A 27,561-nucleotide genomic window follows, 5' to 3' on the forward strand; every position below is an offset into this window, starting at 1 on the left:
CACCCTGCCCCGGGACCAGAGGTTCACAGAAGGGCTGCTGGGTGGAAAGGCACCTGGAGCTGCTCTTAGCGGACTGCAGAGTAAACCGAGTGAAAAGGAGAAGGAGGAGAAGGAGTCTACTGCTCTGGGAGAACGCCTCACAGAGATCCCCCGCACCCGTCAAGGTACAGTTGTTTTCTTGAGAACAAATAGAGGGATGGGAGGGAAAAGGAGAAATTATATTCTTGGCTCATACAGTCTGTCCCTTTTTGTCACTTAAGATATCATCGCCCTTCTTGATCATTCTCTCCAATAATCTTTCCCTTTGTCCCTCAGAGAGAAAGCCTCTGGTCTTTTCTGTTAGAATTCATTCTTACAACTTCAGAAATCTCCCTGCCAACCCTTAATGGGATTTGTGAAGCAATGTACTCACACTAACAGTTCTACCTGATAATCTATTGATTGGAATAACTCAACAAATTAACTTTATCATCTACAGCCTGTGATTTTTTTTTTGCTAATTTATTTTTACTCTTTGCTAATTAGTTATCCAGAATCTGGAGGCCCTACAAGTATAATTTTTGTTCTAACATTTTAATGCAAAATACAACTTAAGTTTCAAATAATACTAATATTATGTTATGTTGATGGCTGTAAGCCAAAAAGTACTAGTTTTAAATATTTCTTAAAAGACATTTAAGAAGTTTTTTTACTAATTTTGCTTTCTTTTGAAAATTAAAGAAAATGGTAACTGACCGTTTCTTGCCTGTGTGGAGTAAAAGTACAAGAGGATAACTTGGGTTTTATGTATATACATATGACAAGATGTTTTATATACATATATAGCATCATATATACTATGTCATAAACATACATAAAACCATGTTGGTAATACACTTTTCAAGCTTTGTGAAGGAATGTTCTTTTGATTAATCTTCTCGATGAGAAAAAAAAATCATTTGCTTTCTATTTATAGCAAGCTGTTTACCTTTCTGCTTTACCAGACTTCAAAATAAACGCAGCTAGGCACTTGTAATACTAGAAACTCAGGAGTCTGAGATCTGAAGACCACAGTTCAAAGGCTGGAAACAGAAAATCCATAAGAACTTTATTTGCAATTAATCCATTGAAGATCTAGAAGTAGAGCTGTAACTCAAATGATAAGTCACCAACCTTGAGCAAAAAAATTTAAAAAAAGATTAGGGACAGTGTCCAGGCCCTGAGATCAAGCCCCTGGACTAGCACACAAAAAAAATCAATTCAAAGAGGAAGTAGGTAACATTTTAATAGTCAATAAGATAAATGTTGACTGAAAAAAATCAACTCAGCTACATTTTCTTAAGTACTTAGGAAGATTCGTGGACTTTTAACTACTAAGAGGACTTGACAGACCATTTAGTTAAGAAAAGTAAATGAGATGTCATCATTTCCTTGTTACTCCTCCTTACATTCTTTTTCTGTGTGGTTCTGGGGTTTGATCTCAGGGCCTCACATTTGCACTTGGTTCTTTCTCTCAAGGCTGGGGCTCTACCACCTGAGCCATACCTCTGCTTTCAGCTTTTTGCTGGTTAATTGAGGATGACTCTCACAGGCTTTTCTGCTCAGGCTAGCTTCAAACCTCCATCCGCTGATGTCAGCCTCCCGAGTAGCTAGGATCATGGGCTCAAATCAGCCCTAAATTCCAAGGTATCCTGTTCTGGCATCTGGACCCTATAGGTCACTGTGGCCTAACTGGTACAGAGACCACCCTTATGAAGAGATGTCCTGATCTCACATCCTCCACCATGTTCCTGCTCTGGGGCTGGCATCCCCACACTGGTGAGCCCCTGTGCCACTGGTTGCCTTTAGCCCTTGACCTCAGGTGGTGAGTGACTGAAATCAGGATAGGGAGTAGCAGAATGTAGAGCAACACTGTCCAATAGAAACTTCTGTGTGGTGGAAATGTCCAAGACAGATCCCCTGATCAGCTGGGGTTATGGAGCTCTTAGTGTGGCTTGAGCAACTAAAGAACTGAAGTTTTACCTCTAGTCAAATGAATTTGACTTGACTTGACTTTACATAGCTGCAGGTATCTACTCGTTTATCACTTGTGTCAACACAGCTTTAAAGACAAGGGGGAAAATGCAGATGGTATGGCACTTGTAACAGTCACAGCCATGGAAATATGTTCCTATTCCATCATTGTCAAGAGCCCATCCCACCCTGCGTTTCAGCAGAGTTTCAACTGTCATCATCCCAAACCTACCACCCACGTGTATTCTAAGGCATGCACTACTGTCTTCTCTAAGCCTGAGTTTCAGGGTCAAGGCTTAGGGGACAGTATAATGTGTTTCTGGATTTCCCCCCCTCTCCTATTTCTCCTTTATTTTCTTCTTCTCTTGTTAAATACACATTTCTCTGGCATGAGTAGGACTTGAGGTGTGGTTTGTATGTTCTCTGGTGCAGAAACTTGGGTTAAGAAAAAGAGGTAATGAACCCGAAAATATGATCTCATGCTTAAGCGGGTGAGTCTCACTTCTCTCTGCTTTCAACCCTGGCTTGTTTAGGGAGCCATTGTTCTTAGACCTATTGGATGTATTGGGAAGTATCACTCTGTGGATATGAGTGATTTTTTATAACAAAATAAACTGATTAAAGGCATGAGGCGCAAGGATGGTAGCATGAAATGTATCTCCAGTTGTTTTTTCATTAGTACTTCTCAAAACAAAGAAACTCCAGGATGTTGAGCAATTTACATCCTTGTAGTGACAAGTCATGGGAAGGGAGGGGAGCCCCCAGGGACTCTTCCCCTACCTGTGAAAATCAGGAGGTGGGCTGGTGAGCTGTACACTGGAGTCTGCAGTGTGATTACTGTTATTTCTCTTTTGAATACTGGGACTTGAACTCAAGGCCTTGCACTATTGCTTGGCTTTTTCATTCAAGACAGACAGTCTCCCACTTGAGCCACACATCCATTTCTGCATTTTGCTGGTTAATTGGAAATAAGAGTCTCTCCAATTTGTCTGTCCAGGCTGACTTTGACCCTCAGAACTCACACTCCTGTGTATCTAGGATTACAGGCATAAGCCACCAGCATCCGGAAGGTCTGTTCTTGTCAGTTAGTTTATTTGGTTTTTTTGTTTGTTTCTTCATTAGAAAAACAAATGAACCCATATTTTAGAAACCTTCATCATTCCCTGGCTAATTAACTGTGGTCTGTCTTCCTCAAGAAACTAAGGCAAGAGCAAAGAAAACTAATATTAGTCAAATCACGAATACTGTATGAGAACTTCACTTTTATTCTCATTTAAATCTTAAAAACCCCTTGCAGCTAGCTATGACTCTGCCCATTGACAAAATTTACTAACTAGCTGGGGAGTCACAAAACCACTAAGTGGTTAAAGCCAAGCCTTGAACCAAGATCTGTCCAAAGTCTATGTTCTTTCTGCTTCACTCTTCTCTGTTCTGCAATAAGTTCTAGGCACATCACTAACAGTTACACCCTTGCATTCCTTCACATAAACTTATCTCTTTATGTAGCAAAATAATTGTGTGCTTATTATGTATAGGATACTGTTCCACTTTGGACATGGAAGGAAAAAGGTAACTGAGTGCCAGCATCTTCTATTTGAAGACGTATACATGTACAGGAAATAATATAAGGAAGCGGAAACATTTTTGTTTTCTGGGGAAAGGGGAGTAGGTTGAGGGGACAGAGGATAGAAGAATGGAGAGCGAAAGAGTGATGGAATATAGTCATGCCATTCCATGTATAATGGGGAGAACAATGAAAGGGGTGACATTGACCCAGATGCATTGAATTCATAAATCGATATGTTGAAGTGATGCTCTCTTATTTAAAGATACTCCCATCCTTAAAGATAATCGTTTTAAAATTAGCCATAAACTCTTTCATAGTTGGCACCAAGATAAAAGAATGAGAATAGGGAACCAAGCAGAATCCTATGTGGAAAAGAAAGCAGCTTTTGAGCCATCACACAAAGGAAAATGTCAGCTTCATCCCAGTAACCTCCGCAGTCCAGAGCCCAGGCCTCAGGGCAGGCCAGAGCGAGAGAGCTGGGCAGGGGCAGGAGGTAACACCGCAGGAATGCTGATGGAATGCAGAGGACCCGCCCATAGAGACGTGCAACTTGGTACCTGACTCTGGCCACACCCCAGCACAACGGAGAAGCTTTTCCATCTTCCAAGACTTGTTTTTTCTTTATTTTTTTTACTCCCTGAAGACAACCATAAAAAATACAGAAAGAATGCAATTGGATGCCTATGGGAGGTGCCCACACCTCTCTAGAAGAACTACTCCAGGAAACAGGGAAAGTGGACAGAAGGCTATTTCCCAACCTAGGAGCCACCCTTAGTTATTAGCTACCAGGCCCCATGGGTCCCTGGTTCACAAATCAAAACCATCGCCCAATACCCTGGCCTTCCTGCATATCCCCTGGTCATTATGAACCATTTCTCAAGTCCCTGGGTAGTGTGCGTGTTTGCCAGCAACTTCTCTGTCATTTATCTCATGTAGTGAACATACAATCTCAACTAAACACATTGTGTTTCACAAAAGCAGACACCAAGTGGGTCGTTTGCCCAAATTGAATCCTGACAGACAGGGCAAAACCTGAACTTTAAAACTGGCATTCGGATGCCAAGTCTAGCACAGTTATCATTACACCACAGCCAGGAGACCATCCTGTGAGCTCCAGGAAGCTATATTGGGCTTTCTCTTGATATCCATGGCTATTTGGAAAATCCCAACCTAGTCTTCAATACCTGAGAGAAGTCTCTGAAACTCTTGACACTCTCGTTGAATCCATATTGCACTTTGTACTTCCAAGAATTCTAGGCCTTGGAGTTGGAAGGGAGGGCTGTAGGTTTGGGGTACATGGAAGCAGGTTTCTTGGAACAGTGTGGGTACAGCACCAGACTGCAGGCACAGTGTTGGAGGGCTGGGGAAACAAGAACTTGGAAAAGTGGGAAAAGAAAGGCCTGGTGTTTCTTGTGTTTGTAAAAGCTGAACAAATACAAATCTGAGCAAATACAGTTGTCTCCTGAGAGCATTAGCAGTATGGCAGGACTTTATAAACCATGGGACTAATAATGATCTGGGGCCAAGCAGGCCTAGGTTTAAATCTCAGCCTCTGTACTCTCTGGCAAGGTGATAAAGGGGCAGCCCACCTTTCCGAGCCTCCTTTTCAAAATCTTCAAAATGAAAGAAACCAAATTCTCACCCACTTGGATCCTTTCAAGACACTCAGCCTTGCCAACAGCTATGATCCTAGCCCAGCAATCTTCATTTCACACTTATATAAAATGTACATTTGTAGGGTTTTAAGCCACTACATTTATGGTAACTTGTTTAAAAATCAATAGGAAACAAATGAAGATTTGGGAGGAAAAATGCCCATCTCACAAGCCTGTTAAATATGAACACAAAGCACTAACAGCCCTGCAAGCTCACAAGATGGAAACTCTCCATTGCTATTTTGCTATCTGGGAGACAGGAGTAGCTTTCTAAACTACCATGTGCCAGAGAGAAAAGAAAAGAGCATAGAGTGACAAGGAACAGAAATCCAATGACCAGAGATTTCAGAGTATCTCCCCCATCAATCTTGCCTTCCCCAGCTAGGCTGCCATTTCCTACTGTTCTCTTCTAGTGCTCTTCATGCTTTTTATTGCTCAAACCAAACTCTTGTCTGCCTCTGTCCTTCTTTTCTCCCTCTCTGACCTTGATTTTTTCACCCTCATTCTCCCTCCTATGAAATATTCACTTGTTTGCTCCTTCCCTTACTCTTCTGAAACACTGTGAGACATACTCATCTTTGGAAACCAAGACATAACTGAGTCACTAGTATATGAATTTTGCTAGGGATTCTACCTGACTCCTTTTATTTCTCCATACCCTTTCTATATTCCCTTCTATCCAATTGTGCATAATTGCTTAACTCCTTGTTTCCATAATCACACTTTAAACTCCTTAAAAGAAGAAATGGTATTCTTTGTTTTCAGAGTCCCACTAATGATCATGAATAGGCTATTTCCTGACACAGGGGTGCCCAAGCCATGCAATGCAGGTCCGTAATGGTGCTGAACTCGGCCTCTCCCCATATTTGTCCTTTGTTCTCTATACTTTTGTTATCTGAACTATCCATCTATTTATTTGTGCACTTAGTTTAGAAAGTCACCCAACTGGTCAGGGTACACACTAGTAATGAACTTCACAATTTGACTGGTCCATCCAGCTTCATGAGTTAGCTTCTCCCAGGGAGGAGGGAGACAAAAAAACAATTTAAGCTTGTTAAGGTAGAAGGCTCATTTTGTCTAACATGTAACAATCACTGGAAAGAAAATGAGTGGCATTTCTAAGCAGAAAGTCCAGAGAGGGATCATATAACTAGGGCCCAGATTCTTTACTTCCTTCAGCAAACATTGATGGAGAGCCCCATGCAGTGCCAGATTCAGAGCCAACGTGCATTTATTTCAACTCCCTAAATTCCCACAGCTTCCCAGGCAAATAGAGGGAAAATATTTAGACATATTTAAACTACTTGGAAGGTTATCCATACATCTATACAGCACAACAATTTGACTCAAGCAAGCCTTGAGTCAAATAAAATGTTTGCCTCCTCCTACCCCTGAACTCTTCCACAAACCAGAAGTTCAAAGCCAACCGTGAATCTGCAGTCTTGTGGGCACCTTCTTCTTGGGTCTCTCCTCCCTAACTCTCCTCTCCCCTGGGATGCTACCTTGTACAGGGCCACCATAAACAACCTGCAAGGTTTACATTTTCCCACTTCAGAGAACCCACGGTGTTGTCTCACTTATGTAATTCAATTATTTCCCTCCTCTAAAGCACAAAACCCTAGCATGCAATAATCTCCCTGACATGACTTTGCATACCTCAAAATGCAATCACTTTTGGTTTAGAGCATGAATGCACCAATGGATTAATTACTTTATTTAAATGCTGAGAGATGTAAGTGACTTTTCTCAATGTGTTTTAAGTGCAGAAGCTAAATCCATTGGCCCAAACACTTAAATTGTTGTTTCTTCTAGAGAAGCCCCAGGAAACTTCCTACATTCTACTGCATCTGGCCTTAAACTTTGTAAATGTTTTCTAAGAGCCAGTGGGGGTCGTAGGGAAGTTCCTGGGCCCAGGAGTCACTCAGACCAAGGACGCTACCCAGCTCTGTCACAGCCACTTGTAGGACACCAGAGAACTTCATTCAAGACTTTCAGCTCTAGTTTTCTGATCAGAGAAATGCTCACCCTCCCCCCCCCCTTGTTCTTTTCCTTTTTCTACTTTTCTGGGCTATGTATGTAAAGTCCCTGGTAGAATGACACCATAAATAGAATGAAATGCCTGTTCCTCTTTTCTCTCCTCTTCCCCTCTTCTGTGACAGAGAACTTTGCTGCTTGCCAACTCTTCTGTCCTGTTTAGATTACAAACTATTCAGAAAATCATGGATTTTAACAGCAGCCCATAGTCCACAGGGGACCCAACTGCCACCTCCCTGTGTTACTCTGGGTTTCAGTTTGCCCTGACAAAGCGCTCTGTCAGGGCCCTTGGTGTGACTCAGCCCTGTCCAGCCATCACCACCTCATGTCTGTTCTTGATGCCTTCATGATTGTTGGCCTTGCAGGGTCTCTGTTCATCTCTTAGAACTAGGCTCCTGGTAGACTCCAGACAATACAGAACTCCGAACTACTTTACCATCTCCTCCTCCTTCTTCCTTGTCTTCTCATTCTCTTCTCCTCTTGCTCCTTCATAAAATTACTGAGATTGTTAAGCTTAGTAAACAACTTTTCTCCATTACTAGAATGTCAGATGACCTTGGTTTGGATGCTTTGAGACAAATAAAGACAATGATATCATAATTTAATCAAGTGATAGAAATAGTATTGTCGATCACCTGTTCCTATTGACACGCAATGTTCTCAACTGTGCTTTCAGTCTGTGGGAAGCTCTAAAGATGGCCAAAGATGATTCTACTGTCCGCTGCTTCCAGGGCCTACTGATTTTTGGAAATGTGATTGTTGGCGTAAGTAATGAGTATTTTTCAGAAAATTATGCTCTTCCTGTGCACATGATTTAAGATTAATCAAAAGTGAGAGTTTAGCTAGGCACTAGTAGATACTGCCTTTGTAATCCTAGCTACTCAGGAGGCTGAGATCTGAGGATAGTGGTTCACAGACAGATCAGACAAGAAAGTCTATGAGACTCTTATTTCCAATTAATCAGCAAAAAGCCGAAAGTGGAGCTATGGATCAAGAGGTAGAGGGCTAGCCTGGAGTAAAAAAAAGCTAAAAGAGAGCATCCAGGTCCTGAGTTCAAGTCCCAGTACTGGCACCAAAAAAAAGTGACAGCTTAAAGAAAAACACTTATTGGTTCCCTATGTATTTTCCTCAATTTTAGAAATGTGATAGTAAAATGCTAGGTAGTATTTAATTGTACAGTCACATGACAATGTGATGTGTCAGAGAAACAAGACTGAAAAAAAATAGGTATTCTCCTTCCAACTTTAAAATATAAGAATCTTAGGAGTCATGCTCACCATGGTTGGTATCCAAACACACCTATCACACATGCACATCTTCTTGCTTCTTTTCTGATTTTGCCTTGATTTGATTTGAGAATTCTGTTGTTAAGGGGAGGGGCAGATATTAGCATCCTCTTGTTCTCCTATGCAGATAGGAGAGTGGTTCAGAAGTCAAGCTGTGTAGTTATGGAAATGGGAGACAGTGTACTTGTTTGGGAATCAAACAAGTACTTGCCTCAGCTCTGCCTCTGACTCCCTGTGTGGTTCTGAACAAATTGTCATCTTTTAGAGGCAATATTCCTTATCTATAAAATATGAGCCCTGAGATGATCATCACCAAGGTTTCAGCTCCCGCTGTAACTATAACCAGGATCATGTCAAATATTGTAACAGAAACATGGCCAATGAGGCAGTGGGGTAGAGTTGAGGGCATAACCTACATATGGGAAGGCACCATCTGAGTGGTTCATGACCAAGGACTTTATAGATGGTATGAAATTGTCCTAAACCTTTTCCCAAATAGCACTAAGACAGAGTGACCTGTGGAAAGAGGTATAGAGGATAAAAAGGCATATGGAAGATGGTAGCAGGGTGAAAATATTTGTTTGACTATGTGGCAGTGGTGATTATAAATTGGTTGCATGACGCCCATGCAGGCAAGAAAGTCAGTCTCAAGAACCCACTCCATGCTTCTCCCTATGCTGTGCCATCTGCCTGACACCACCCACTCTTACCTTGCTCCCAGATGTGTGGCATCGCCCTGACCGCAGAGTGTATCTTCTTTGTATCCGACCAACACAGCCTGTACCCCTTGCTTGAGGCCACCAACAATGATGACATCTACGGGGCTGCATGGATTGGCATGTTTGTGGGCATCTGCCTCTTCTGCCTGTCGGTCCTAGCCATTGTAGGCATCATGAAGTCCAACAGGAAAATTCTTCTGGCGGTAAGAAAACTCTCTATTGCGATTTCCCTAGATTTGGTGGACCGGCTCACCTCTGTTGAGCACAATGCTTGGTTTGTGATGGGGTAGGTGAGAGCAGAGAGTTCCAAGTAAGGAGGGAGAGAGAGGGAAGACTCACTGTGGTGAGACCACAAGGCAAGGCTGGCCTCTGTCATTTCAAACCCAAAAGGTCATGGTTCAGAGACTCTAACAGACGATGCTTGGAGGTGACCCAGCTGAGTATCGTCCAGATCTGTGCTCCTCCATGTTGTCTGCTTGGGCCCAACTAGAACAACCAGGAATTCCATGGGCCAAAGGAAAAGATACAGTAGAAAGTTACTAGACTTTACCCTTGGCATGCAGTAGTTTTTAAGTAATGTTTTAATATTTACCAGGCATTGATACTTTGGGATATATGTGAATTTTTCAGAGAAAGCATGAGCCTTTTTAAGGCCTTCTGAGTTCAGAGTTGATGGCTTTTGTATAATGGCCTACACGTTGCACATTGTCATTCATAGTGCTGCATAGAACCCCCAGAAAACCTTGAGGAACACTCTGGTCCCAAACCACAGACAGCAAGATCATACCCTGCCTTGGTAGATGGAAGCTAATTTCCTGTGGGCAAAAGCTGGTAAAGCTCTTAGTTTAGCCTGAACCTCTCTTTTCTAACCCTGTGTCCCAGGGCAGTAGTTTCTTGATTGTGATGAAACTACACATACACACACCTACACCCCACCTACCCTTGAAATAACTCTCCTATGCCCCATGCTGCAGGACTTGAATTTCACTTTTATAGAACAAGCCTAGCAAGTTAAGGGGCTTGTTAGTTTACTTTTCCTCTGAGCTAGCCATTGTCTAGTGGCCAGGGAATGCAGAACATTGACCTGCTGTTTCCTTAGTGTGAGTTAGTTCCAGGGCAAATGCACCGACTTTGGGAGAGTAGGGGAAAGGGGGAGAGAAGAGGCTGGTGGCCCCAAAAGATCACCTTCACCTGAATCCCAGACTCACTTTGAGCCAGACCTGTGTGTGTGTGTGTGTGTGTGTGTGTGTGTGTGTGTGTGTGTGTGTGTGTGTGTGTGTGTGTGTGTGTGTGTGTGTGTGTGACATAGCCCTAAAAACTGATCTGGGAAAGGAATACTGGAACCTTCTTTCTAGAGCACCACTGAAGTGTTCTGAGGCTCTGTAAGAGGAGCCAGCAACACTCGTGAGAAGAAGCGAGACAGCAGCCATTACAAGAGAACATTCTGGGTTCTCTGACGATCTCCTGACTGCAGCCAGAATGTTGTCCTGGGCTGGACAGTGAAGGTAGCAAAAGGTCTTGCTCAGAGAGCCTCCCATCCTCAAGAGGGACAACGGTTCTCCCTGTCCAACCCCACTGACTCTGACCTTGTGTCCCAAGAGGATACAAGGACCAAACCAATGAGGGACAGTCTCCCATAGAGTCATCCTGAGCACCCATGGGCTGCCCATGTGCCCACATCCACAAAGACATCAACACCACAGAGAAAGCCCTGTGGAGCTCACGTGTGCTGCTGTGGCTGGAGTGAGGGGGTGTACGCGGAGAATGCCAGCGGGTCCCTGCATTCCTGCTTCCATCTGGGTATTGGTTAGGAAGGACATGAGGTCTTAAATACATTCTGGTTCATCTTTTCCTAATCTCTGCAATTAGACATTTTCAGCAAACAATAAAGAAAAAGATCACTATCAAAGATTTATAAGGCTTACATCATGTGTGATACACTAAGGTTCTCTTGCATGCGACTGAGCATGCACACACATGTGCATAACCACACACACACACACACACACACACACACACACACTCATCAGTTCATTCTCTTATATCAGCTTTTTCTAATTAAAAGAGACATGCAGGATCCTGGATGCAAAAGTTCAGTATACAATGGCCATTTGTTCTCTGGACAAAATCAGACAGATGGATTACCTAGCACCAAATCTTTTTCCCAGCCATGCAGCTGATCAAAGAGGGTTTGTGGAATAACTACATGAATGGATGGATGATTCTATTTAGATGAAGGTGCAGAAAAATCACAGCAATCATTTGGGGGATAAATCTTAAGGGATAAGAGTAATTCTTCTCATTTCTTTCCTTTCCAGTACTTCATTTTGATGTTTATAGTATATGGGTTTGAAGTGGCATCTTGCATCACAGCAGCAACACAGCGTGACTTTGTGAGTACACCCCCCCTAAGAAAGCACGGAGCAATGGGCTGGGATGTAGCTCAGTGGCAAAGTACTTGCCTAGCAAGTGCAACGTCCTGGGTTCGATCCCCAGTACCAAAAAAGAAAGGACAAAAAAAATACAGTTAAAAAAAAACCCAAACAAAAAAAACAACAACCCTTTGCCGGGCGCTGGTGGCTCACACCTGTAATCCTAGCTACTCAGGAGGCTGAGATCTGAGGATCGCGGTTCAAAGCCAGCCTGGGCAGGAAAGACCGTGAGACTCCTATCTCCAATAAACCATCAGAAAACCGGAAGTGGCGCTGTAGCTCAAGTGGTAGAGCACTCGCCTTGAGCTGAAGAGCTGAGGGACAGCGCCCAGGCCCAGAGTTCGAGCCCCACGACCGACAAAAAAAAAAAAAAGAAAGCACGGAGCAAAATGATATAACATAATAACATAGTTGACATGTTGTCAGCCCCTTCTATGTGCCAAGCATGCTCATCTACATACAAATAACACATATGTAACCTTACTACTTATAAACCTAAGAAATAGCTAACATCAATGATCGATTTCTTAGTGAACAAATGAGGCACAAAAATTATAAAGTTTCTCTTTATATCTGAAAATACACAGTAATACACAGCACAAATTTTGAACCCAGGTAGCCTGAGTCCCAGGTCTCAAGCTGGTAACCCTTAGACTTGTCCTGACTCTACCATGGCCTTGGCGTTGGCCTTGCAGTGACACAATCCATATTTTACTTCCTCTAAGATTTAACTCACCATCCAGTATCTTTCTCTTCCTTTTGCTCTTTTCCCAGGCCTACACTACCTATCCAGCCTGGTCAGACAGTGACTTTTTTGTTGTTAACATGAAGGACTGTTACCTATATAGGAACTTCAACCAGGCTGAAGCAGCCTTGGCCAATGAGATTTAGTGCCTCTGGGCATAGCTTCACTCCAAGAGAATTGTTCAACATCCTCAGCCACTGGCCAAGAAAAATAGTTCCCTTTCCTTGGGAAGCAGTCTGCTAACTTTACCTCCTGTGTTGCTTCTGCCCCTTGTAGTTCACACCCAACCTCTTCCTGAAGCAGATGCTGATCAGGTACCAAAACAACAGCCCTCCAACCAACGATGACCAGTGGAAGAACAATGGAGTCACCAAAACCTGGGACAGGCTCATGCTTCAGGTAAGACATGAGGTCCTTCCTGGGTGATGCCAATAACCTGGAAGATGTGAGAGGGATTGAAGCCAAGGTCTCAAAGAGAAATCCTTCATAAAGAGACTTGTTACAGTTACCTCTCAGCTATTGATAGGGATGAAGTAGGTGAGGGACATGATACACAAATGACACGGTGGAATCCTCAAGATTACATATTTTATTTCAAGTCATGATTTTGATTATCATTCTTTTGTAGGGCGTAGATTAAAGAAATTTACATCAATCATACATTAGAACTCAGGTCTCTTTATATTATTATCATTAATAATAATATTAAACGTTGACTTCTGTATTCTGAATAGTGAATGTAAATAGCAACCACTGCCTACCTTGTCTTTTGGACATGTTTGTCATCTCCTAAGAGCTAGTTCTGTGAAGAGCAAGGAGAGATGACCTGATTTAATCACTCAGTTTTCAGCTTTTCCTCAACTCAGTGTTAGAGTGCTACCAAGTTTAACACTGAACCCTTGTCTGTCCCTACTGAAATCCTAGTCTTAAATAAGCCTGGCTCAACTAAATCATTTTTCTCAACCATGCTCAAGTTAAACACACATGCAGAATGATTACTTCTCCTGCCGAGGTATTTCTGACAATACAATGGCCAAAAGATAGTTTTTGTCATTGTTTCCTTGGATACATTTTTTTCCCCTGAAAGTTGAGAGATAACTGACAATTTTGATTGATAAGGAAGGAAAGTGATAGGCATGGTTTTTGTTCTGTCTCCAGTCTTGTCCAAAGTTTAGGAATATCTTCCTTTCCTAGGTAAAAGCTGTATGACACTAGGTTTTTCTATTTTTTTGTTTATTCTCTCCCTTCACAAAAGTAACATGATATTACTCTAGAAAAATATAAAAATAACTTCATAATTTCCTCACTACTAAAAATTTTAATTTTCTGCTTTTAATCTTGCTCATATGTAATACTAGAATAATTATACTACTTTGGCATTATTGTATCATAATGTCAGTATTCATAATATATAGTTAATAAGGGACTAATATAAATATTCATAAATAATAAGGGTTTAAGCCAGTAATGTTCACTCATTTGATCTTCCCAAAAATCTGTAAGATGAGTTCTGTATTTATCCTAACTTCATAGTTAAAGACAATGAAGTTTACAGAGTTTAAATCACATACTTATTAATGAGTGACAAGACTAAAATGTAAGTTGTCCAAAACCTTCAGCTCTACTTGAGAGAGGGATTTTTTGTAGTATATATAAGATCTAGTATATAATGTATCATGTCCCAATGTTATTTATTGATTGATTTTAGGCATTCAGTGTGTTTACGTGTACATTTGTAGACACATTCTAGTTACCACAAATGAGGGAAACCATGCAGCCTATGTTTCTTTGGCTCTGGTTTACTTCACAATATAATTTTTTCCAAGTCTTTCCATCTCCTTATAAATGGTACAATATCATTCTTTCTGATGGATGAGTCGAATTCCACATATACATATATATGTATATATAATATCACATATTCTTGGTCCATTCATCCACTGAGGGACATCTAGGTTTTATTTGGGAGGGTATAAGAGGGCACAGAAAAGGTAGAAGTTATTTCTTTGTTGCTTTGTATGTCCCTTCCCCATGGTATAACCCCTGTTTTCATTGTATTTGATGTTGGTATAATTTGGGAAGGGGAAGGGAAAAAACAAATTGTTTAAATAGGGATACAGGTGGACCCATTGCAACAATGAGATGTACAAGTCGTTATGTTGAAAAACAAACTTTACAACTCTGGCGCAGGAGGTGGGGGAAGTTGGGGGAGATGGGAAGGGATGGTAAGGGGAAACAAAGGAGGAGGCAATAATGCTTGGTAAGAAATGCACTCATTACCTTGCCCATGTAATTGTAACTCCTCTGTATGGTATTTTCACAATAAAAAGAAAAAGAAAGAAAGAAAGAAAGAACAGAATGAACAAATACAATTGTGATACTCATTAGACACTATGTGGAAAATGAACTGGATATTGGTGTGCATGGGAGGGAAAGACTGGGAGAAAGCGAAGGAAGGGGAGACATGGTTCATTACTCATTACCTGATTCATGTAACTGTAATCCCTCTGAATATCAACTGTGCAATAAGGAAGGAAGGAGGGAAGGAAGGAGGGAAGGAAGGAAGGAAGGAAGGAAGGAAGGAAGGAAGGAGGGAAGGAGGGAAGAAAGGAAGGAAGCAGGGAAGGGAAAGAGGAAGGAAGAGATAGATATGTTATATGTCCACATCTTAGTTGCTACATTGATGGCTCTAGGAAAGAGAAATTCATCTCTTTTTTTCTTGTCTTCTGACAGGACCATTGCTGTGGTGTGAATGGCCCATCAGACTGGCAGAAGTACACATCTGCCTTCCGGACTGAGAATAACGATGCTGACTACCCCTGGCCCCGCCAGTGCTGTGTTATGAACAATCTCAAGGAACCTCTGAACCTGGAAGCCTGCAAACTGGGTGTACCTGGTTACTACCACAATCAGGTAAGTCCCTTCCTCTGCCAAAACCCGCCAGAAGTTCCTGCTCTGTGAAGAGAGGAGCCTGAGACTTTAAGTAACCATCTCTCAGTAAGAAATCCTGCCTTTTCTCCTACACCTGTCCTTCTCTGCTAGGACACTGAATGCTAACCTAGATCTGATCTGGGCAAATTTACATGTGAGTGAAATGAACAGAGCACGAGGATGGCAACAGCAAAATCCAACTTTGCCTAAGTGGAGACAATTTATATCATGTCTAGAATTGGTTTTCAAGAAATACATTAAGCAAAGATCTGCAAAAGTTTCAAACTGTAAACTGGATGATGTACAAAGAAGAATGTTTTGTCAGTTCCAAAGCAACACAGGACTAAATGCAGCAATTATAGATTCCCATTCATAGTCTGTGGCAATGGAGGACAAGTGTTAATAAAATGTTAGGTTGCTGATTGTGGCTGGAAATGGCTTACATACAGATGAAAAAGTGCTTCCGGGCTGATGATGATCTGATGATAATTATGAAATATTTACTAAGCTCTTAACCAAATGCCAGACTCTGTTCTAAGCATCAGATAGATAGATAGATAGATAGGTAGATAGATAGATAGATACATACATACATGCATACATATATACATACATACATACATATATAAATATAGATATAAACACCTTTGATGCTCAGGTGTTGATACCTACTTTACAGATAAAAAGTTGAGATACAGAGATGCTAATCCAAACCTTGTATACAGTCATCCAATTAGGGTCAGCCTTCAAAGCCAAGCATTCTGGCTCCAAAGTTCCCAATGTAAGCTGATAAATACTTGTTAGTAGTAAAAGGCCAGGTGAGCTCTCCTGTTTATTCCCCCCAACCCTGCACACTGAAATGCTAGGCTCTGCTTTGGGAGATACCTCTTTGAGGAAACCTGGTTATACATAGTTTATGAGATTAGTTTAGAAGCATCAGACTCATTAATATGGAAATAAATACTATATGCTGTATGTCGGGCCCTACTGACCATTGTATCACACCTGGCAGGCCACCTGCCCTAAGACGGTAGCCCCTCATCTGGGAAGGACATGGGAGTGACAGAGATGAGAGATGACTTTGCAGCAGTGCCCAGAGCAACCTTCATTCCCTTGTTTTGTTTTGTTTTGTTTGTTGGTCATGGAGCCTGAACTCTGGGCCTGGGCGCTGTCCCTCAGCTCTTCAGCTCAAGGCTAGCACTCTTCCACTTGAGCTACGACGCCACTTCCAGCTTTTTTTTTTTTTTGCTTATGTGGTGTTGAGGAATTGAACCCAGGGCCTCATGCATACAAAGCAAGCACTCTACCACTGAGCCACCTTCCCAGCCCCTTTCATTCAGTTTTATAGCAACGTTATTCTGGCATTGTCTTAATCGTAAGCTCTATTCAGGCTTCAATAAAAGCTAAATTTGTCGCATATAATCGCAGTACAAAATATTCCCACCACTCTCACAACTCAAAATGCTTTCAATATCTCAGGCCAGTGGCTCCTGCCTGTAATCCTAGCTACTCAGAAAGCTGAGATCTGGGCATTGCAATTCCAACCCAGTCTTGGTAGGAAAGCCTCTTATCTCTAATTAGACACCAAAAAGCCAGAAGTGGAGTTGTGACTCAAGTGGCAGAGCACTAGCCTTGAGCAAAAGAAGCACAAGTGTTACAAGCTCCCCACCCACCCCATCACGTGCCCCTGAACCTGCAGGGACTGGGAACAAGGCAATCATGGAGACCAGACCCTGGAACTGAGGTTAGGGGAATCTTCCTCCAGCTTCAGAGCCCAAGGTTCCAGTCACCAAGGTTTTTATTGCTCTTGCGCAGGAAGTAAGATACAAACGTCAACATGTGATAGTATTTTGTCTACAAGTGGCAGATGACCTGCTTATTCTGGGAAGGAGAGCTAAACAGTAAACAGCTTACAATTTGCATAAACCTAAGTCTACCCACTGGGCTCCCCCACAGTTTACAGTGGAGTTAGCCTACACCCAGGATAGAAATCTGAATCCCATTAAGCCAGGACTGATTGACTTTTCCAGGAAACTCTGTGTCCTGAGAGTATGTTGGAAGAAGAAATTTCAAATTCCCAATCTTTTCGGGGTCTCACAGCTTGGAATTTGGGGCTCTCGCACTCAGGCACAGTGCCTGGACCCTGAGTTCATGATATAGGAGTGGCACAGAAAAAAAAATACTTTCAATATTTCAACACATAGAATCAGAATTGGCATGTGCAAACCAGCCTTGACTGGATTGTCCTGGATTTTTCTTGGGGGGAAAAAAAGACTTACCTTCAAGATAATCTGTTTATTTCATAACAACTCTTTTCTCCCTATGCAGTTAGCAGTCTAGTCATGAGAACAAATCTAAAACCCTTACTTTCTCAAGTTCAGATAGAAGAGCTCTGAGGAAAAGATCCAAACTAGTGTTCCCCTATCACTCTGTTGGGATCTCTACACCTACTTTGACAATCTAACACTTTCCTTTCTAGTTCCATGGCCTCATCTGACTTCAGTCTCCATAGCAGTTCCCTACCAGCTGTTCTACAACCACCAATTGTCACCACTCAGCCTCACTCTACCAGTTTCCTGCCTCTGATTCCCTCTGTTCCTAGGCTCTCAGTTTCCCTAATTCTTCATCTTCAACACAGTATCTTATCTGTTAAATATTTCTTATTTTCTCTACCCTGGTTCTTCAGATTCTATACCCCATTCTGACTTACAGGAAATATCTATTCCAAAGCAAGATGGGCAACCCCCATATTTATTATACTTCACATTTTTTTAAGTTCATCACTCAGAACTATGTTACATCCTTTTAAGGGCTATGTATTATTCAATCTATATCCTCAGTCCTTAGTGTAAGGTTCGCTGGAAAAGAAACCACCACATGGTTCAGGCAGAAAAAGAGTTGATTGAGGAGAGAGCAAACTGCAGGCCCACAAGAGATGGAGGCATGTGGAGACAGAGGGGAAGGAAGAAGAGAAAAAGAGAGAGAGGGGGACTCACGTTGAGTGGGATTATATAGGGAAAGGCAGGAGACAGGACCAGAGCAGATCCGGAAGTGATGCCTGGGAGCCTCTCACTGTCTGAAGGAGGCGTGACCAGGGAGGTTCAGGAAATGACCTCAGCTGATGAGGAAGTGACCTCAGGGCCTGGGATCCTTTGCTGACTCTGAGTCAGGTGATTGACAGTCAGGTGATTCCTGATCTCAGGACAGAGAAGAGGAAGGCGAGAGTGGCTATTCTCCCAGGCAGACACTTCACATGATGCCAGGTACAAAGAAGACACTCAATAAATGCTTGGTGGATGGTTAGATGGGTGGGTGAATAAAGAAGGGAGTGGCTCTGATTTTCACCTCTATATTTTACCTTTCCAAGAGCTAAAATATGCAAGTATGTTGTTACAGCTATAAAACATGACACAATAGGCAGGTCATCATAAGTATGATAAGTATGATAGATTTTCACATAGTAGAATGGGTACAACTATGTGTTCTCTATCTTGCTGCCTCAGCCCCATAAAAGCATTGTGAAAATCCTGATAATGACATCTCAAGAATATTATGATGGACCCAATGCAGTAAAGCACTAACATGATTAGCATCACCAAAACTCACTGAGAAGATTTTCTTCTTAAATCCACGTGGGGTTTTTTGGTTTATTTTTTGTTTGGTTGGGTTTATTTTTTTTTTTTTTTTGTCTATGAGCTTCATGGGAGCAAAACCCATTTTGTCATGCCACAGTTCCTGGCACATAGTATAGGCAAGTTCCTTGATATACTGTTAGATAAACGATCATCTCCTGAGATTTTCAGGATGTTGAGAGTATTTTGTGAGGCATCAAGTATGTAACAAATTATGCTGCCTTAATTATGACTCAATATCATGTCCCACAGAAAATAGGAGGATTTTGCCAAGAGTGAAGCCAAGGGTGGATCAAAACATTGTGCTGCTTTCATTCTGCAAATACAGGTGTATACTATGAGCCAAGCACTTAATCTGGGGTCTGGGATCCAACAACGAACAACATAAAAATCCCTGCCCTTGAAGAGCTTCCATTCTGTTATAGGAGACCATAATAGAATGCCAAAACAAAGGTATGGTGAAATTCCAGGTTATGACAAATGTCACAAGCAGAAACAAAGCAGCGTAAGTAGCTGCAGTAGCATGGGGTAAGGAGATACTCCAGAAAGGTCATGTCATCTTGACATTTCAGAGTTCTGAATAAGTGAGGAACTTCGAAGCTGGAAGACTGGGGAAGGAAGCAGCAAGTGCAAAGGCCCTGAAGTGGAAGGATCTTAGATTTTTGGAGAAATACCAAGAGCATCAAACTGACAGAGTCAGAGTGCAGGATGGCTAGTAGGCAAAGATGGGTCAAATTCTGCGTGTGAACACAGATCTCAGAGGGACAAATTAGGAGGTTATTGTAATCCTCAAGTGACGCTCTGGTGGACTGAGGTGATAAAAGGCAAGAATAAGAAGTATTTGGATTCAGGCATTGCTTAAAAGTTGGATCTTGTTAACTAAAGAAACACAGATTAAAGATAATGCCAGGGTGATACCTAAGATTTTAAAAAAAGGGGGGGGGAGAGAAGAGTAAATGGAGGAACAATCTAAGTAAGGACTGTGTGTGTGTGTGTGTGTGTGTGTGTGTGTGTGTGTGTGTGTGTGTGTGTGTGCGCACAGGAGAAGAGGGCAGAGTTTCACAGGGCAGAACATCAAGTAGGCTCTGGTAATCACTCTGGAGGCCTAATGTTCAAGGTCAGCCTAGGACATTTGGTGACAGTAGTCAAAAAACCTAGGACATTTGCCTCTAGATATCAGTCCATGGAGTCAGTGCTGATCATTGCATCTCCTAGCTTTCAGGGGGATTCCCAAGTTGTCCTATTACCACTGTGGGACTTTGCATAGTGACTAGGACAGATATGATGCACATACTTAGATGATTATGACATATATCTATGAATGAGTGGATTAATACAAAAATTAATCACTCTTGCATGCACACACGCACACAGGCACATATCATGGCTCTTCAAGATCTTAAGAACAGACTCCAACATGAGTATGTTCAAATGTAATATCAAAAGAGAATTTACAGAGTGTCATAGTAGGATTCCTTTAATAATTATTTTCAAATGATAAGAGAAGACCTCAAATTTTACTTTTTAAAAAATCAAACACATTTAAAAAGTACCTGTGGGCTGGACCCATGGCTCAAATGGTAAAATGCCTGCCTACTAAATAGGCCTTGAGTTCAAACCCCAGTATCTCAAGAAAAATCAAAATCCACCGGGAGCAGGTGGCTTATGCCTGTAATCCTAGCTACTCAGGAAGCTGAGTTCTGAGGATCATGGTTCAAAGCCAGCCCAGGCAGACTCTTACCTCCAATTAACCATCAGAAAACCAGAAGTGGCATTGTGGCTAAAGTGATAGAGTGCTAGCCTTGAGCTTAAGAGCTGAGGGACAGCGCCCAGGACCAGAGTTCAAGCCCCACAACCAACAAAAAGAAAAAGAAATATCCACTGGACAGGTGGCTCATGCTTGTTGACTTAGCTACTAAGGAGGTGAAGATCAGAAGGATTAAAGTTCTAAGAGAACCTAAGCAAAAAATAAAATAAAATAAAAATGATGAGATTCTCATCTCAACCAATAAAATCTAGGCACAGAACAGAGCACCTGTCATCCCAGCTATGTGGAAAGCATCAATAGGAAGATCATAATCCAGGCAGCCTAGGCAAAAAGTGAGACCCTATTTGAAAAATAGTGAAAGCACAAAAAGGGCTGTGGGTGTGGCTTAAGTAGCAGAGTGCCTGCCTAGCAAGCGCACGACTTGAGTTCAAACACTAGCAACTGCAGAGAGAAAACAAAACAAAACCCGTCCTCAAGTCAACGAGAAAATGGTTCCTCCTTCCTTCCTCCTTCCTTCCTTCCTTCCTTCCTTCCTTCCTCCTTCCTTCCTTTCTTCCTTTCTTTCTTTCTTTTTCTTTCTTTCTCTTTCTTTCTTTCTTTTTGGTCAGTTGTGGGGCTTGAACTCAGAGCCTAGGCAATGCCCCTGAGCTTTTTTGCTCAAGTCTAGTGCTCTACCATTTTGAGCCACAGCTCTACTTCAGTTTTCAGGTGGATAATTGAAGATAATAGTCTCAGAGAGTATCCTACCTGGGCAGATTTTGAACCACAATCCTCAGATCTCAGCCTCTTGAGTAACTAAGATTATAGTCAGGAGCTACCAGCACCCAAATAAGAAAATCTTTTGAGAGGAAAAAAGTTTCAGGTTTTGTTAAGAATATGTTATCAATTCACTCAATATGGAAATATATTGTCATGCTACAATAGCAATTGTGCTAGTGAGCCTGTCAATGACACAAATAACTGTATTATCGAATAATTATTCAACAATATTACCTACATTCTCCCAGCAAAACTTTTAGTGGCTTCTGTGTGCAGAGATGCGGAAATAGCACAGTTGTGTAACTGAACTCTGGGAAGCACTGATCCAAAGAGGACTCAGCCTCCCACTGGCTTGTGCTGGTCCTGGGGATTGAACTCAGGGCCTGGGTACTGACCCTAAACATTTTTTCTCAAGGCTAGTGCTCTACCAATTGAGCCATAGCTCCATTTTTTTAGCTTTGTTTTTGTTTTTTGTTTTTTTTTGATCAGTCATGGGGCCTGAACTCTGGGCCTGGACAGTGTCCCTCAGCTCTTCAGCTCAAGGCTAGCACTCTACCACTTGAGCTACAGCACCACTCTGGCTCTTCCTGTTTATGTAGTGCTAAGGACCTCATGCATGCAAGGCAAGAACTCTACCACTGAGCCACCTTTCCAGCACTTTTTTTTTCTTTGGCTTTTTAAGGTTAGAGATAAGATTCTCACAGACTCCCCTGTCCTGGATAGCTTTGAACTGCAATCCTCAGATCTCAGCCTCCTGAGTAGCTAGGATTATAGGCATGAGCCATTGGTGCCCAGTCTCACATCTCACATCTTTCTTCCTGGTTCTTCTCACACCAGTGTGGTCCATCTCCTCTTCTAGGGCTGCTATGAACTGATCTCTGGACCAATGAATCGGCACGCCTGGGGAGTTGCCTGGTTTGGATTTGCCATTCTCTGCTGGACTGTGAGTACCACCCAGTGTGTATTTCTGAAAGAGGGCGGGGGAAGGGGGGGGAGTAACAATGAGAGATCTTGATGTGGGCATTAGTTCCCTCCATCAAACCTGTACAGACACCAAACCTTGTGGTTGAAAGTCAGTGAGGAAACTTCTGACACGAGAACAAGAACAGTGGGATCTCTTGAGGTGTGTGGAAAGGATGTGTGTTGTGTGTTATTGGCCAGGCCCTTCAGCTACTGCCTGGGATGCACTTGCCATCTGGGGGATGGAGGGCCACTTTCCCTGGTCTGGACTTCTTACTAAACCCTAACCTGCAGCTTCTAGTCTCCAGGTCTCAGTAAGTCATTGCAATAACATCTCAGGGACTGTCCTGTTGCTATTTAGATGTCTCCTGTACATACTAACCCATTTTGCTCCCGGCCAACCTCATCATTTCCTACTGCCCTCTTTATCCAGTTCTCAATCTTGGCTGAACATTAAGCTCTCCTGAGGGAGTTTAAAAACAGAACATGCTAGCTAGGCACCAGTGGCTCCCACCTATAACTCTAGCTACACAGGAGGCTGAGGTCTGAGTCAGCCCAGGCAGGAAAGTCCATGCAACTCTTATCTCCAATTAACCACCAAAATAAGCAAGAAGTAGAGCTGTGGCTCAAGTGGTAGAGTGTTAGCTTTGAGCAAGAAAGCTCAGGGACAGTGCCCTGATTTCAAGCCTGGGCCTGTGATTCAGTTGATCTGGGGTAGAATCTGGATTTCCCAACCTATCATATCATGATTCTAATTGCTGTCGTGGTTTAAAATCATTGCATTGGAGAAGCAATCTCAAACTTGTGGTCTCAGAACCTTTGACCATCTCAACATATATTAAGGATTTCAAAAAGCTCTTGTCTATGAAGCCTATAGCAGTTGATGTTTGCTTCACTAGCTGTTAACAACAATCTGTTAACTTATTTAAAATATAATAATTTAAAATAAAACAATAAATTTTAAATTTTAAAATAAAATAGCAAGCCAGTTACAATTTAATATTCATAATGTACTTCTGGGCTGATAAATACCTATTTTACAAAACAAAACAGGGTAAAATGGTACTTTACATATCTCAAATTTCTTCAATATCTGGCTTAGTAAAAGGCAGATATTTGCAGATATTTGCTCCTCCATTCAATGTGTTGTAATATACTGTCAAAATTGAAGTACTGGAACAAAAGACATCCTTTATACAGATGTGTAGTTGAAAAATACATGAGGGTTTTAATAAACTCATCTTCACATAATTATGAAAATTCTTTCTGAGAGAAACTGGGTTTTTTGAACTCAGCATCAAATGCTTGCTAAGCAAACTCTACTTTGTCTTTTCTGCATTGCTTTTTTTTTTTTTTTTTTGGTTGTGGGGCTTGAACTCTGGGCCTGGGCACTGTCCCTCAGCTCTTCAGCTCAAGGCTAGCGCTCTACCACTTTAGCCACAGCACCACTTCTGGTTTTCTTGTGGTTTATTGGAGATAAGAGTCTCATGGACTGTTTCTGCCCAGGTGATCCTCAGATCTCAGTTTCCTGAGTAGCTAGGTTTATAGCCATGAGCCACCAGGCACCCTGCTGCTGCTTATTTTAAAGATATGGCCCTCTTTCCTGCCCAGGCTAATGCCTTGACCACAATCTTCCTATTTTTTGCTTCTCCCAATAGCTGGGATGACAGGTACCTGCCACGACACTCAGCTTTATTAGTTGAGATGGAGCCTTGTGGACTTTTCTTCCTTCCCAGTCTGTTCTGGGATCCTCCCAATCACAGCCTCCCATATAGGTAGGAAAACAGGTGCATACCACATGGTTAACAAAAAGGCCTCACATTTTTGGGTAGGTAGCCTTGAAATGTAACCCTTCTGATATCAGCCTCCCAAGGAGCTAAGATTACAGGTATGAGCTGGTGCATGGCTCATGAATTTTTTTTCTTTTTTTTTTTTTTTGGGGGGGGGGGGGAGGTCCAGTCGTGGGGCCTGAACTCTGGGCCTGAGCGCTATCCCTCAGCTCTTCAACTCAAGGCTAGCGCTCTACCAGTTGAGCCACAGCGCCACTTTCGGCTTTTATTCTTTATGCTTATGTGGTGCTGAGGAATTGAACCCAGGGCCTCATGCATGCAAGGCAAGCGCTCTACCACTGAGCCACCTTCCCAGCCCAAAGATGAAGAGACTCTTTTTTTTGGGGGGGTGGGGGGGAGGTCCGGTCATGGGCCTGAACTCTGGGCCTGGGTACTGTCCCTCAGCTCTTCAGCTCAAGGCTAGCACTCTACCACTTGAGCCACAGCGCCACTTCCGGCTTTTTTTTTCTAGTTATGTGATGCTGAGGAATCGAACTCAGGGCCTCATGCATGCAAGGCAAGCGCTCTACCACTGAGCCACCTTCCCAGCCCCTGAACATTTCTTTTTCTTTTTTTTGGGGGGGGGGGGTCCTGTTGTGGGGCCTGAACTCTGGGCCTGGGCGCTGTCCCTCAGCTCTTCAGCTCAAGGCTAGCGCTCTACCACTTGAACCACAGTGCCACTTCCGGCTTTTTTTTCTTTTTTCTTTTTTTGCTTATGTGGTGCTGAGGAATGGAACCCAGGGCCTCATGCATTGCAAGGCAAGAGCTCTACCACTAAGCCACCTTCCCAGCTCTTTTTTTTCTTTTTGTCAGTCGTAGGACTTGAACTCTGGGCCTGGGCACTGTCCCTCAGCTCTTCAGCTCAAGGCTAGTGCTCTACCTCCTGAACCACAATGCCACTTCCTGAATTTCTTTTTTGATACTACCTCACCTCCACAAGTTTCTTAAAGATTACTGGTAACATGGAAGCTGAAACTATGTTAATGAACTTTTTGTACTCTGTTACATTAAAATGCATTACAATGATTTGTCTTGCCCTTTGTATAAATCTCTTTTATTCTTCTGGTGCTGGAGCTTGAACTCAGGGCCTAGGCACTGTCCCTGAGCTTCTCTGTATTCAAGGATAGTGCTCTACCACTTGAGCCACAGTGCCACTTCCAGCTTTTTCTGAGTAGTTTATTGAAGATAAGATTCTCACAGATTTTCCTGCTGGGAATAGCTTCAAACCACAATCCTCAAATCTTAGCCTCCTAAGTAGCAGGGAGTGAGTCACCAGTACCCTGCTTGCATAAATCTTTTATCAATGCATAAATCTATGACCTCATCATTGGATATTGGAAAAATATTGGCTCACTGTGTTGTATGGATTGTCCAGTCGTTCACTGATTTTTTTATGGAACATATTTATTCGTATTGCCACACTAGGAAGACCCTAAGCCATGGGATGATATCTAGTTCATGGTGATAAAACAGTTTTCTAAAGACCTGATACTTGTTTGAAATCTCAAATTTACCATGGTGATACACAGTGTCAATTGTTTCCCTCAAGATGGCTCACTTTGTAAATTTCTGAGAAAGTATGTACCCAAAAAGCTGAGTCTCAGATAGCTTGTTTGCTGGTCATTTTCCTTTGAGGGAAAACAGTGTTTCCTGAAAGGAATCACTAGGTCAGTGCCCAGCCCAATTACACAGGGCTTTTTTTTCCAGAGAACTATATTTCAGCATGCCATAGGATGGTTTGATGAGGCTTTCCTTTTTGTATATAGAATATTTAAAAGATGTGTGCACAAAGGCCAAGTGTAATAAAATGAGTAGCTCTGATCACTTCATGAAGAATGATCTCAACAATCTCAAGATTATTTTTCTACTACAAGTTTGGAGCAGGGAGAATACCATCCATACCAACACAGTTTGGTGCTCCTGTCTTGACTCTGACTCTAGCAGTCATCGTAAGATGTTTGGCACAATGAGTGCCAATGAAAGAAACAAAGAAAAGGCAAATGAGGTCTTGTTAAATATTTTTGACATCACAGGCCACCAAAAAGGTGGCTACCTACATACAACATTTTGATCAGTGCTGGAAGAGAGGACTGTGAAGCGAGGGAAGCAGAGGGAGAGGGAAATCTGGAACCCTCAATCTGCCCTTCAAGGTGTTTCCAGAACACCCTGTGCATACCTCTGTCATGGAACTACTCCCTTGTTGTCTACTACAGGGCAACAAATCAATATGAAGAATAGCAAACACTAAAGATTGAATAATTTGAATGACTGAAAGTGGTAACAAGCAAGCTTCTATTCATACCGCATTACTAGGACTTCTAAAAGTTTCATGCCTGAAATCTTCACTATTCAGGTTGTTGAGATCTGAGAATCACAGTTCAAGGCTAGCTCCAGGGAAGCCCACAAGACTCCATCTCCATAACAACAGCAAAAGGCACTACTGGAAGTATAGCTCAAATGGCAGAACACCAAACAAAAGAGCTCTAGGCCCAGAGTCCAAACACTGGCATTGGGGGTGGGGAGTAAGTTAATTAAAAGTAACGCTACAATCAAGTTTAAGGAGCTACAATGTGGGAGTGAACATATTCAAATACACTGCACACATTGACAGAATTACTACAACGAAACCCCCTTACACTATTAATGTTAACCATTTAAATCACTTAAAAAATCATTGCCAAAAAAAAAAATCATAGGATCACTAAGCATGAATAAACCTAACTTCATTTTGTTCTTCCAGTATGAGATGTTTCTCTAAAACACTTCCTCCCCCCCCTTTTTTTTATTCCAGTTTTGGGTTCTCCTGGGTACCATGTTCTTTTGGAGCCGAATTGAATATTAAGCATGAAGCCTCACCACCATACCTCCTTCTAGTGACTCTGGACTGGTGCTGGAACCCACTCCCTCCTCCTATCCCCCATCTGAGCTCAGCAGTAACAGGTGCAGGTCTTACACTGCCAAGTCAGGGGATGTAGAGTTCCTCTACACACTTGGGGGTTTGTATTCTCCATATCTTTCATCCCGGTCTAAGATTCTGCTATGATTTCTTGGACTATAATACAGAGAAGATTTAGAAAGAAGAGACTACTTCTGTCAACCCTGTGTATTTTTAATTTGGGAGTGTAATGACATTCAACCAAATCCAGTTTGCACTTGCATCGCCAAGATGAATAGCAAACAGCCTGTACTTCTCAATGTTTCCTTCCCTGATTTCTGTTTATCTCAGGGGCCCGGAAGGGGAGGGTTGGAGAA

General features: G+C 42.3%; 1 protein-coding gene across 1 annotated transcript; it reads left to right on the forward strand.

The window, feature by feature from the left end:
* Nucleotides 1-27,353, forward strand: Upk1b (uroplakin 1B). Its single transcript, XM_042668800.1, has 8 exons — nucleotides 1-164; nucleotides 7,925-8,012; nucleotides 9,256-9,456; nucleotides 11,572-11,646; nucleotides 12,707-12,829; nucleotides 15,164-15,343; nucleotides 22,380-22,463; nucleotides 27,101-27,353. Exons 2-8 carry the CDS (start codon nucleotides 7,944-7,946, stop codon nucleotides 27,149-27,151), a joined length of 783 nt encoding a protein of 260 aa, XP_042524734.1. The 5' UTR covers nucleotides 1-164; nucleotides 7,925-7,943; the 3' UTR covers nucleotides 27,152-27,353.
* Nucleotides 27,354-27,561: the final 208 nt, after the last annotated feature.

Source organism: Dipodomys spectabilis, unplaced genomic scaffold, assembly GCF_019054845.1.
Source record: "Dipodomys spectabilis isolate Male_0828 unplaced genomic scaffold, ASM1905484v1 ptg000017l, whole genome shotgun sequence".
NCBI lineage: Eukaryota > Metazoa > Chordata > Mammalia > Rodentia > Heteromyidae > Dipodomys > Dipodomys spectabilis.

Excerpts from the sequence above, each read along its gene's own strand:
- Upk1b (XM_042668800.1), top strand. The coding sequence starts at position 7,944 with ATGGCCAAAGATGATTCTACTGTCCGCTGCTTCCAGGGCCTACTGATT. Across the intron at positions 8,013-9,255 it reads TTGGAAATGTGATTGTTGGC|ATGTGTGGCATCGCCCTGAC; the intron begins GTAAGTAATGAG and ends CCTTGCTCCCAG. Across the intron at positions 12,830-15,163 it reads GGGACAGGCTCATGCTTCAG|GACCATTGCTGTGGTGTGAA; the intron begins GTAAGACATGAG and ends GTCTTCTGACAG.